Raw genomic sequence first — 12,232 nt, forward strand, 5'->3', positions numbered from 1 at the left:
TGTTGAGCTCTGCCATATAGTCTATAGATTAAGAAAGTTAGGAGCTTGGCTGCTTGTAGTATTCGTGCGCGTCTGGTGGGTACGGTACTACAGGTACGATTCATTTCGCTTTGGTTTGTGATCTGAGCAGTTCAGATTGGTGTATTATGGTTACAAAGAAGAAACCTTAGACAATTTTACGTTGTGCGATCAATTTGTTGTTGTGATATAGTATTGTGGGGTAAGATGGGACACCTTTGACACATAATATCCAAATATCCTAATACTGAATATAATTTCCAAACACAGAAAATGACTTGGGTGTTTGTTTCATTACTGGTAATTATCGGCACAGCATGATGTCTGACGTAGTGAGACATAGCGACGCCAACAGTACAGATGGTAGAAATGTACCTTGAAGCGGTGCCATATGTGTTTAGTAATATTTTGTCCCGAAACGTTTTTTAATCGGTCCGTATTTAATAGACCTCGTATTGTATATGTTCCAACCTACTACGCATGCGCAGTAGCGTCGCGGCGTAATACGTATACCATATAATATAGACAGTACAACGACGCATATGTATACATAACGTGCACAACAAATAACATGCCGACAAAGATACGAAGGTATAAGTGCAGCGAGTGCAAGAGACAAAAGTAATTAAGGACGTACATATAATCATTGAAACACCGACAAATAAAACGTGTGACAAATTCGTCCGGTTTTACATTTAATCTCAGTGTCACCGAGTTATTCATACCTTTGTTACATTTTCCAAGTTATGTCTCAAAAATTTATCAAATAAAATCTCCAACTTTTTCTAATGTATTTGCATATAAAATAATCCACAAAAAAATATGCGTAACACTCTTGTGCTGACCTTCTTGTAAGATTGAAGGTCTTGCCGGGACTTTCTTGTAAGATTACACGTACTTTGGTGGAAGGTCTCAGCATTGTACAATGTATTGACACGTCTTATTTTCCTTTAAACTGAAATACGATATAAGCGGCCGTTAAAACCTGTGTGGTACAGGTTTGGTGGATTACGGTATCTTAACTGAGGGTATTAAGAAATACTGAATTTCTGTTGCAAGATTTGATTTTATTTCTGCATTTTACTAGAATTTTTATGAGAATGAGTATAGTCGGGGAAAAGACATTTAAAGGTAAAACGTCAGAGCTACTGATCAACTTAAACAGGTAAATCACCTTCGTTGTTTAAATACCATAATCTTCTTCTTTACTGTTTCTAAAGAGATAAAAAAATTAAGTTATGTTTTGCTATGTCCCATCACGGCCCACTAGAAATATCTCTAGTAGGCCGTGATCCCATATATACCGTTTTATCAGAACGTCTTGTTTTACAAATAGATTACGAGAAGCAAATGTGCTCTGTGACGTCACATTCAAAGTAGATGGCCAGAAGATATCTTGCCATAAAGCAATTCTCGCTGCATATTCCAAACATTTCGAAAACAAGTTTACTTCAGGGGTAGGTTATATACAAATTTATTGTTTCCCTCATACCATTTAAGCGGTGCTTCGGCAAACACACATTATAGTTATGTGTAAGATGTCAACAATATAGGAGCGCAGGAGAAGATGAGACACCTTTTGATTCTATTTCCTCGTCCCATTTGGTAGTAAACAAACAACATTCAAAAAATTATAAAACCATATCCTCACGAGTCCTTTTAGACCGTGGTTAATTGTTTAAAACATCAGGATATTTGGATACTATATGCGCTAAAGGTGTCCCATCTTTCCCCACCCTACTATAATGTTGACGACTTCGACATGCTATGTGTAGTTCTTCCTAAGTTGAATGAATGAATAAATAAATGAATGAATGAAACTAACTCACTCCATGCGACGAGCAAAAATACCCAAACCTACTAGAAGGTCGATTAAGTTATAACTTACAATGTTTTACACTCAGGAATATTTGGGCGAAGAAATTGAACTGACTGGCTTTACAGCGACAACGTTTTTGACGATACTTCAGTTCGTGTACAATCAAACAATCACCATCAGCAACTCCAACGTGCTTCAAATATATGAGGCATGTGAACAGATGCAAATTAATCGTAAGTTGCGATAACACGTCCGCTCTCGAATGATAAATAATTACCTGCAATAATATAATATTCACCTAAATTAAAAATAATATAATGTTTCAGACAAAATAAGCGTGGTGGCGATTTTCATTATCTTAAAATAAACCTAAAATTTAGTTGAATTTTATCGTCTTTCATATGGCCAATGTAAAAATAGTTACGAATTTTAACTTAGTTTATAAACTTCCACAGCTGTCAAAGATTTTTGTGAAGAGTTTATTAACGAAGAGCTGCAGGTCGGAAACTGTTTACGATTCCGATTCTTTGCGCTACGATATCAGAACAGAACCTTGACAGCCAAATGCGAAAACTTTATTCTTAACAATTTTCAATTAGTAACAAACGAGAATGAGTTTAAGGAACTGAGTGTGGATGATGCACAGGGGTTGCTGGCAATGAAAAAACAACAGGTTTTAAACATTATACGTTTCACACAAGTAGGCGTTTGTTTACCAAACTTATCAGGGCTGTATTGGCATTAAACGGACGATCTACATTAGCGTGTGTATGTTAAGATAAGGGACTCAATGGTACAAATGTTGAAGTTAATGGTGATACCGCACTAAATTGATAGTCTACTGTAATTTATACGGTTATAAAACGTACGGATATAAGACGCATACAATTAAGGCGCCACATATTGTGAAAAATGATTAAAGGTACATTTATTTATGAAACATTTCATTATAGGATCCTCAACCTGCTGAGTTATTTTTCGGGATCATTTTAGACTGGGTGAAATATAACCCTGAAAAACGAGCACAATTCTTTGAAAGATTGTTGCAGATGGTTGATATAACAAATCTGCCAACTAAGTACCTAAATGACTTCACGAAACGAGCAGAGGCGAGTTTACCTTTGTCATTTTATCCTACATACGATTTATAACAGCAATATGAACATAAATAGGATTTACATACGATAGCGAAGATCAAATACCAGAGAGCAGAGCTTTAATGAATGGCCACGAAAACTACGATGCTCAGTTAGAAAATAGGCGCAGTTAGAGATACTTCATGGAGTGCACAGTTAATTAAGGCTTGTGGTGTTAAAACAGAGCTGTAATAGGCCCTATTCCAAGTCCGTTGACGTGTTTTGCGGTCTTCAGCCATACAGAAGTAACAGAACATTAAAATATATAAAGGCAACTTTCTATATTTTAGAAATGGGTAATGAAGACTGATGTTTACGTTCAAACGGTTGTGCCAGAATTACTCAACCGTCTATCCAATCCGACCAAAAATGTAAAAACGGAAGGTGAATAAGTGTTTAAAATCTTTTGAGCTCTGTTATAACCTTTCATTTGTTCCAATCTATAAGGCTATAGTTTTTTGTCTACGAATCTTTTCAGAAGACAACTTGAAGTTCATGGTGGTAGGTGACGAAGATCAAAAGTCTAAAAGTGTCACTGTGTACAATGTGAAAAGTAAAACGTGGAAAAACATGAAGGTAATACATACACACCTTTCACACTTTAACAAGACTCCTGTATATGTTTGGCTGAAAAAAGATCCCATTAGCTAATAGTATCCCGTGTTTTCTAATCGTGTTTTTAACAATTAACAACGCTCGTATAGAGTCGTGAGGGTGTGGTTATATCACTCTGGGACGATAAAAGGAAAGAATAACTTACCATCCTACCCCAACCTATAAAATATCGAAGTGGCTGTTTTATACATTGTACTGTATAACGTGGCAAAAACTGACTCTTCCAAATATAACCTTGTACCTTTTGTAGTCAACGAAATACCATCGATATGGAGCAAGTACTGTTAAGATAAAAAGCCGAGTGTATACGGCTGGAGGAAGGAAATCGAAAAATGTAGAGACTTTTGATTTGGAGAACATTGAGGACGATTGGCAGTTGGTGTTGCCCATGAAACAAAATCGATGGCGAGCAGCCTCTGCAGTTATAAACGGTGGGTTTGCTTTTTAAATTTAAAGAATACCCTGTATAGCCTGTATCCCACGGGCGCACGGGACAACCAATAATGACTTTAGAAAAAGCGATTTTTAGAATATAATATTCAAATACCAGGATCGTGTTTTAAATAAATAACAACATCATCGCCTGTCTATGGTTACATTTCTTTGACGAGAAAAACATGTCTCAATTACCCGAACCTAGTATACTACGCAATAGTTACTATATGTCGAGGCGTTTAGGAGAGGGGAAACAGTATAATAAGGTCAAACGCCACATAATAATTACTTTCAGAAAATTTCTAAAGAACAGTACAGTGTTCGTTGCATCATGCTGCCACCGTTGTTGTAGGCATGTGTGTTTTTGGGCAAGACACTCAATAAAAATAAAATAAATGGATGCGTTTCTCGTAAGCGGGCACGAGGTGTATTAAACAGAACCCCCGTGTCAACGACAATAGATTCTGTTTATATTTGATAACGCAGATAAAATGTACACTGTTGGTGGATGGGATGAAGGCACGTTGGCAACAGCAGAAGTTTATGATCCTGGATTGGACAAGTGGGAACTATTTGCATCTCTAATAACACAGCGGGCTCATCATGCGCTTGTGTCTTGGCAAGGTTAAAGATATACGAAATGAAATTAATACACAAATTCTGTATGTGCAGTTATTTCGTGTAGGCTGGCGCACAATGAATAAAGCGCTTGCCCTTTAACCATGAGGAACCGGGTTCAATGCTTGATGCTGCTACCATCGTGGGCCTATGTGTACTTAACGGCATTTGTTCTAACTGGCTAGTGGTTACTTATGGGTTGTCTAGATTGTCAACGATACAACCAAAAATATATGAATTCAATGAATGAATGTAACTAGCTTTATCCTCACGTGGCCGGAAAACAACAGTCGTTATAACACGGGTCATACACCTCGTGCCAGCTGACGAGTTACCATGTATGCTATTTTGTGGGTGATTATTTTTTGTGTCCTTTTTTAATTTTTTAATGTGTGGCTGATAATTTGCACAACCCATTAGCGACCACTGGGTTGAAGCAATTGCCGTTAAATGTCTTGCCCAAGAACACTTACGCTCACAGTGGTACCAACAACGAGCCTTGAACCCATTACTTCTTGGTTAGAGGCAGGCGCGCTAACCAACTGTGCTATACGGCGGCGGACGTATAAAATACATTTATTCCTTCATTCGTATCAAGGTTGTTTGTACGCCTTCGGAGGGAACAGTCATGGTGGAGTAAGGTCTTTATTGGGTGAACTGAACTCGTTGGAAACTTATGATCCAAGAAACGGCAAATGGAAATCACTTGCAAACATGAAAGAAAAGCGGGATGGATTGTGTGGGGTGGCTTTAAACCATTCCCTCTACGCCATCGGTGCGTGGTTTGTTGTACTAACGACTAACCATTTGGCTGGAGAAAAAAAAATTGTTTAAGTGCCCATATATATTATTAGGCAGATTTATTATACGGTGGGAATACTTAGCACATTGCAGTGTGTCGGATTCCATACTGGGCCCCTTTGAGCATTTAATCAATGAAAGTCTAATTTATTATTCTATGAATCAGGTGGGAATGGGCTGTCATCGGTCGAACGTTACGACTTACGAATGAACAAATGGACCGATTCGTGCAACTTGAAAATGAGCAGGAGTGCTGCGTGTGCGTGTGTTGTGGATGGGAAGATATACGTCGTCGGGAGGTATAATAGATAAGAAAATTCGATTATAATAAATCATTAATATTTGTCCAGCGCCGTGATAAGCGCATAGTCTAACCCAGTTGTTATTTGGGTCCAAGGCTCGTCGCTGACACCATTGTCAGCGTACGTGTTCTTGGGCAAGACACTTAACGGCAATTGCTTCAATCCAGTGGTCACTAATGAGGTTGTTTAAATTGTCAGCCAATCAGAAAAAAGTAGTTCCTTATTTGGTAAATCGTAAACGGGCACGAGGTGTATGAAACAAAACATCCGGGTAATAAGTTCTTTCTTTGCCTCGCTTATATTCATTCATTCAAAACACAATATTACTTTAGTCGTGGCGAAAAAAAGGCAAGTAAGTCAGTGGAATGCTTTGATCCCAAAGGCGACGAATGGCTGCTGGAAACAGACATGGAAGCAGCGAGAGTTTATGCCACAGTGGTCGCTCTGTAAACTTAATGCAAAGCCAATGCATGGGCCAGTTTTCAAAACGTAGTAGCCCAAACCCAAGAACAACATTCAAAATCGAGCATACCACTTGCTTAATTTCGATAATTTGCTGGGATACATCAGTTACATAATTTTCGAAATATTCTTTGTTTACCAACAATGACGATGAAATAGAATTAAAACATGGGTCAGCTTACCCTAACCTATAATATCTCTATGGTGTCCGATGTATATAAACAGAAATGAACCCAATATACTCATTACCGCAACGATTAGCCGAAAGGTACGGTAAAGGCTTATTTGTTAATGATATGTAAATTAACCGTGTGAATAAACTATATATGGCTAACTAAACACGCGTCATTCTTTAAAATGCATTATGCGCATGTAACGTCAAACCTCCACGAGGTATACCGGGATTTTGACAATATACCACGAAGGCTTAGTGACCAAGCCAAAAGGCAGAAATTAGGATCGCTTGTTATTCCTCAAACGAAATGAATTAAGTAATGTAAACAAAACAGAAAACCCGCTTTAAACGCAAGACACAATAACTAACATTAATAGTGATAATCATATTCTATAATTAAAGATTAGTTTGATAGTAAACAAATGTAAAATGCTAGCTTTAAACAACATTACTTACTTAAAATCTCGTATATAATCCAGAACAGTTGTAGAACCAACTTCATTCAACCATCAACGTATAGTGCAACTGTGCATTGGAAGGCGACGTAAGCGAGGACAAGCTGCAAGGCAATCAACTTAAAAAGCGGGGAAGGATCATCAACGCGGAATTTAAATGTTTACCGACATTTTTATTCCTCGAATTTTTTCCTCCCCGGTAAAATATTTCACCATATTAACTGTAGTTGCGCGGTTGCACTGTTGTCACATCCTATATCTCTTGACTAAAATAGTTTATAATTAAGTTATTATCTTTAAACTAAAATCAAAATCCTATGTGAATTAAAGAATTTTAGAATAAATCTTTAGATTTAAAACTGCACAAATAGTGATTACTTTTCTGTTTGGTCAAAAATGGAAAGTCTAAAGTTTCCAATAGTTCTAACTTTAATTATTTGTAGAAATAAGTACGAAAAAAGATTGTCAATAACAGCGGTGTCCAAGATTAACGACGAACACCAAAATATAAAGAAAGAATTAAAAAGCGAGCGTAAAGACTTATAATTTTGACACTGATGGTTTTAATGTACACATACACGTACAGTGTACGACAGCATCTATACCTATACCCAATCTAAAGTAAGTGCTAATTTGAAACATCAAAAAGACAGTGACACAATTAATTAAACAATTAAGGTTCGAGTGGCATCGAGAATCAAGGCTTTCATATAGTAGGTTGGGGTAAGATGGGACATGTCTCATTTTCTTTTCTCGTCCCGTTTGGTAGTAAACAAAGAATATTTACACAGTTATATAACCGTATAGCCCGTAACTCTGAAAAAGCTTTGTTAGTAGTTAAAAACACGGTTATAGGAAATATAGGATTTAGGTGCTAACAGTATCTCATTTTACACCATAATATTATACGAAAACCATAACTGTACAAGAATTTACATAACTGCAATTTTGCAGTATAATACAGCACAATTGACGGTATAATACAGCACAATGACGATCTTTATAATTTACTCGTTCTGTTACGCAATAAAAGTACTTTATAAAACACTTCGTCTCGTCACGATTAAGAAAACGGTCTACCGAATTGTAAAAGGCGAACTATAGAATTGATTCGACCATGTATGCGGCGTCATGTTTTTTTTTTACTTTTTATGCTTTCGGTTTGAACCTGGAAAATGTGGGGGAAGAAACTTTCGTCGTTTTTTCAATTCCTCTTTGACGTTTAATCCATAACACATGTTAAGTGCTGGTCCCCATATTTCGTTATCAGCAAGGTACAATGCTTGAATTACCAAATCATGAAGTGCTTTTCCAAGCGATCTAGCGTCTTCATACTCTTTGAGAGCAAAAACTGCAAACTGCTCTCTTCTTGCAAGTGCTAACAGAAGCCGCATCTCGACAAGAAGAGAATTGCTGCTATCAGCTTCAAACGCTTCCATCGATATAAACCTCTCATACAGTTGCTTTATTTTTGAGCAGTGGGAATCTTCGCCTTCTAAAAGCTTAACTAATATACCGTCATCCGCACCGCCGATGTAAATCTGACTTGTGTTGCCCATAACAGTGAGTCGAGGCGATGTGGTTTCAGTGACAACAAACAGATACATAACATTTTTTGTCGTTTGTGGATTGAAATCGTCTGAAATCGGCTCACACAGTTTCTTAATCAATGTTTTAACTTTCGGGTCAATCCATTTCAGTTCTGCGGGAAATTCGAAACCCAAATCGTCACAGTCACCGCCTTGAATACCCCATCTTTGCCAAGAGAATTTCGGGTCGTCTCTTAATCTTACAAGGTTTGTTTCACTGTCTTCTTTCTGGGCGTATGGGTCTTTTTTGACGTACAGAAAATTGGGACAAAAGTCTTCCTTTTCAACAGATGTAGTTACATTTAACACGGCGGGCAAGTTAGTTATTTCCGCTTTATGTTCATACAGTACAGTTTGTATGTGAGCTTTACGGACTATTCCTTTGCGGAATTGCTTCGGTAAGTCAAAGAAATCAAAAGGTTTTGATTCACCGGACTTCGTATTCCACCTGCAACATATACACATCGTACATGTAATTATTAAGAATGAATAATGATATTACACTTATTTTATATACCCGAATAACGGGGTAGTGCTGGCAGTCGTTATAACACGGGTATTCCGTTTCATATATACCTCTTTTTCGCTTACAATTAAAGTTACTATATGTGTTAGTGAAATTTTGAGTTGGAGCATTTTCCTTCGAACAAGGTATCGTTTGGTTACAATGCGAGCGGCTTACCACTGAGATATATACAGAAAATCGATAATATTATAATATAAGCTGATTAGAGAGTCTTGCCTTATGTTGTATTGCTGTTGTATTAAGTTAACCGCAATTTTCTTTGGTGTTTTTGGTCGGAATGGTGTCAGAATATCGGGAGGACTTTTCGCTTCTTTTATCGTTTCTCTCAGGGCGGCCTTTTCGGCAAATTCCATAGAAACTCCGTTTTCTGTTTCGGTTTTCGGCATGTACTTAGTAAGATCTTTGCATTTCAAAATTTCTTCCAATTTACCGTCTTTTTCTTCTTCGCCAAGCTGTCTAATAAAGTATATAGCTTTCTTACATTTTGCGAATAAATTAAATATATCATCGGACATATCATAACCGACTTAAATCTAAATGTTTGCAAAGAATATGTTATATGCGTGCTGTGCGTAAATCATTTAATTTACAATATTGACATATATAGTAGGTTGGGGTAAGACGGGACACCTTTAGCACACAATGTCCAAATATCCAGGTCGTGCTTTAAACAATTAACACCAGTCTATAGTGGGTTTCGTGAGGATGCCGTTTTATAATTCTTTGTATGTTCTTTATTTAATACTAATGGGACGAGAAAATGGAATTAGAAGGTGTCCCATATTCCACCACCGTACTATACTAAGTTAAGGTTAGATGGCCCTTTTTCATTTTTTGTTATTTGGTCATGTTTTCATTTTTTGTTATTTGGTCGTGAACAAAAAATATCTACAGAGTCATTTGACCGCATCCTCACGAATCTAAAAAAGCGTTGTTCATTTTAAAACACAATTATGAAAATGTAAATGTAAAATATTGTGAGCTATAACGGCTAGAAAATCGGTGAGTTCTATAACACTACCGTTTGTGGTACATCAAATAGAACTATAGTTGTCCAACCATTGAGGCAAACGCGATATGTTTGCTTTTAACGCCCGTCATTTAAAAGCAATTGTTTTGTATAAACTATGACATTTTAATTTCATGAATATTTGCGTATTTAATACAAACTTTAAATATGCGTTGCTTAAAATTTCGAAAAGAATAGCGGTTAAGCAATACATTTATGCGATTTGATTTTTATAACTATATTTAACTGTGTTTTCAGAAGTACAATTGGCTATCTGATTCAATCGGTGTACGAGTGTAAGAAGATACTGTGTAACCTCTACCGATACGCTGATATAAACATGAAACAAACTGACGCCGAATCACTTTAATACTCCGTCCCTTTACTATATATCATATTATAATATGTATTGAACTGTGGTGTAATATGGGATACTCTGGCACATATATTATCCCATATTTCCCGATCATGTTTTAAACAATTAACAACGCTATTTTAAAGTCGTCAGACTACGGTTATGTAACGTTGTTACTATTTTTGGTTTACTACCAAATGGAACGAGAAAAGAGAATAAAAACACACATCTTACCCCAACCTACTATACTTTTTTATGAAGGCAATATTTATCTTATGTGTTTAACAATATGCCCGACACTGTATGCAGAAAGCATACGACCAAGATACAATACAGATGACAATACGACGGCCGATCCATTGTATAAATAACAATGATAAAATGACAACTTTAAACCACTCACCTCAGATCGATAGTCATTGTAATGTTATTATTGCCAAACAGTGCTTCTTCGAATTTTAAAAGAATCGCTTTTTTAATTAACAAGCTTTGCTTCTGTTGTTTATGTAATTCTAATGCAGCAAGCAGGCGTTCCATGTCGGTCTTTGGTTCCTTGCGATCTTCTTTTTTGTTAGAATCCTGTATAGCACAGACATTTCGGTATAGTACTGTGGAATACCTTTAGCACATAATATTCTAGTGTCTTGATCGTGTTTTGTATAATTACCAACGGTCTTTTAAAGCCGTGAAGGTACGGCAACATAATTCTTTAAACCTTCTTAATTTACTTTCAAATGAGACTAGAAAATGGAATAAAAATCATGTACCATCTTACCACCACCCTACTATATAAATCAGACTACAACTGTGATATGTTCCGTGCATCTTTTCTTTGAAAACGATATCGAAGATCATATTTATTATTGAAACAACGAACAGAAGAAAAACAAAAACAAATAAACTAGAACTAACAGATAACAGTAAATAAACAGATACACCTGTTAAAATTTAAACAATTTACATTTTCCAATCAAACAATTTACATTTTCCAAGCTTACCTCATTTTCGTCATTTTCTTCTTCGTCGTCTTCTTCTGAATCTTCTGAATCTTTTTCACTGTTGCTCTCAGAACTCTCATCTCCATCTTTATCCCGAGATTTCTCATTCACTTCATTGACAATTGAAGATTGAATTCCCTCCCGAAGTCGTTCCCCGATAATCAAAAGATGTTTGTACATGCTAACCAACGACGGTTCGCAGCTTTCCGTTTCCTCCATGCTTAAAATATCTTTCAACAAACTAGAATTCGACATTTTGGTGCAAAATTCAACCGCAGAACGCCGAAAATGAATCTATATGATAAAAATACAAATATGATGCCAATATAAAAATGGCAAAAAAGCTGCCATGTTAAAAAGAAAAACGCTTCAATTAATTGGTTGTTCGTTATTGCTTCCTTTGCTCAACTATTTAATTTCAAAAATTTAACAACATAAAAGCCCCTGTGTATTCCCTATACATGACCTGCATGCGTTTGGCCGGTGGCCACTGGTCTATAATTTAAGTACTTCCAAGCCCAGAAAAATACACTTTCCTAGTCGATACTGTTCCAGAAGAAAGATATTACCGCTTTAATACACTTAAGCTCATACTCACTGTTGACTGTCAACACAAAACCTCCCAGTTTCCAACTAAAATTGTAGAAAAGTTCCGAAACAAGATCAATACAAAGTTAAATCCGAGCCGCTCTTTGTGTAGTAACAAAGACTTATGACAACACAAAGCTTCGCCAAGCTTTGAATGGAAACCATAGGAACCACGGAAGATGTAATTTAATTAAACAAAACTTAACAGAACTTTGGTCGTAAGATTTTAAAAAGTTAACATTTAACTGGAAATAGTTTAATCTTGTTTGTTTAACAGAGATCTCGTTTACCTTCTGTAAAGCTCATACTTAACAAACAATATGTTTGAACA

General features: G+C 36.4%; 2 protein-coding genes across 3 annotated transcripts; one reads left to right on the forward strand and one right to left on the reverse strand.

The window, feature by feature from the left end:
* The first annotated feature begins 968 nt into the window (after positions 1-968).
* Positions 969-6,545, forward strand: LOC149735490 (kelch-like protein 12). Of its 2 annotated transcripts, none has more exons than XM_089877686.1 (12): positions 969-1,183; positions 1,355-1,475; positions 1,923-2,070; positions 2,293-2,510; positions 2,791-2,946; positions 3,264-3,357; positions 3,452-3,549; positions 3,839-4,019; positions 4,510-4,647; positions 5,240-5,416; positions 5,691-5,741; positions 6,077-6,545. In XM_089877686.1, exons 1-12 carry the CDS (start codon positions 1,113-1,115, stop codon positions 6,235-6,237), a joined length of 1,614 nt encoding a protein of 537 aa, XP_089733812.1. In that variant the 5' UTR covers positions 969-1,112; the 3' UTR covers positions 6,238-6,545. The 2 variants fall into 2 exon arrangements, with proteins under 2 accessions (XP_089733812.1, XP_089733811.1); XM_089877685.1 differs by having other exon boundaries at positions 971-1,183; positions 5,609-5,741.
* Positions 6,546-7,242: 697 nt separating this feature from the next.
* On the reverse strand, positions 7,243-12,044 carry LOC149735491 (uncharacterized). The gene is made up of 4 exons (XM_089877694.1): positions 11,314-12,044; positions 10,719-10,894; positions 9,168-9,407; positions 7,243-8,873 (listed from the first exon to the last, which is right to left on the reverse strand). Exons 1-4 carry the CDS (start codon positions 11,566-11,568, stop codon positions 7,979-7,981), a joined length of 1,566 nt encoding a protein of 521 aa, XP_089733820.1. The 5' UTR covers positions 11,569-12,044; the 3' UTR covers positions 7,243-7,978.
* Between the last annotated feature and the right edge of the window lie 188 nt (positions 12,045-12,232).

The sequence above is a fragment of the Ciona robusta genome, chromosome 5 (genome assembly GCF_009617815.1).
Source record: "Ciona robusta chromosome 5, ASM961781v2".
In the NCBI taxonomy this organism is placed as follows: Eukaryota; Metazoa; Chordata; class Ascidiacea; order Phlebobranchia; family Cionidae; genus Ciona; species Ciona robusta.

Excerpts from the sequence above, each read along its gene's own strand:
- LOC149735491 (XM_089877694.1), bottom strand. The coding sequence starts at position 11,568 with ATGTCGAATTCTAGTTTGTTGAAAGATATTTTAAGCATGGAGGAAACG. Across the intron at positions 9,408-10,718 it reads ACAATGACTATCGATCTGAG|ACAGCTTGGCGAAGAAGAAA; the intron begins GTGAGTGGTTTA and ends ATACTTTATTAG. Across the intron at positions 8,874-9,167 it reads CAACAGCAATACAACATAAG|GTGGAATACGAAGTCCGGTG; the intron begins GCAAGACTCTCT and ends TATATGTTGCAG.
- LOC149735490 (XM_089877685.1), top strand. The coding sequence starts at position 1,113 with ATGAGAATGAGTATAGTCGGGGAAAAGACATTTAAAGGTAAAACGTCA. Across the intron at positions 2,511-2,790 it reads TGGCAATGAAAAAACAACAG|GATCCTCAACCTGCTGAGTT; the intron begins GTTTTAAACATT and ends ATTTCATTATAG. Across the intron at positions 5,742-6,076 it reads AAGATATACGTCGTCGGGAG|TCGTGGCGAAAAAAAGGCAA; the intron begins GTATAATAGATA and ends ATATTACTTTAG.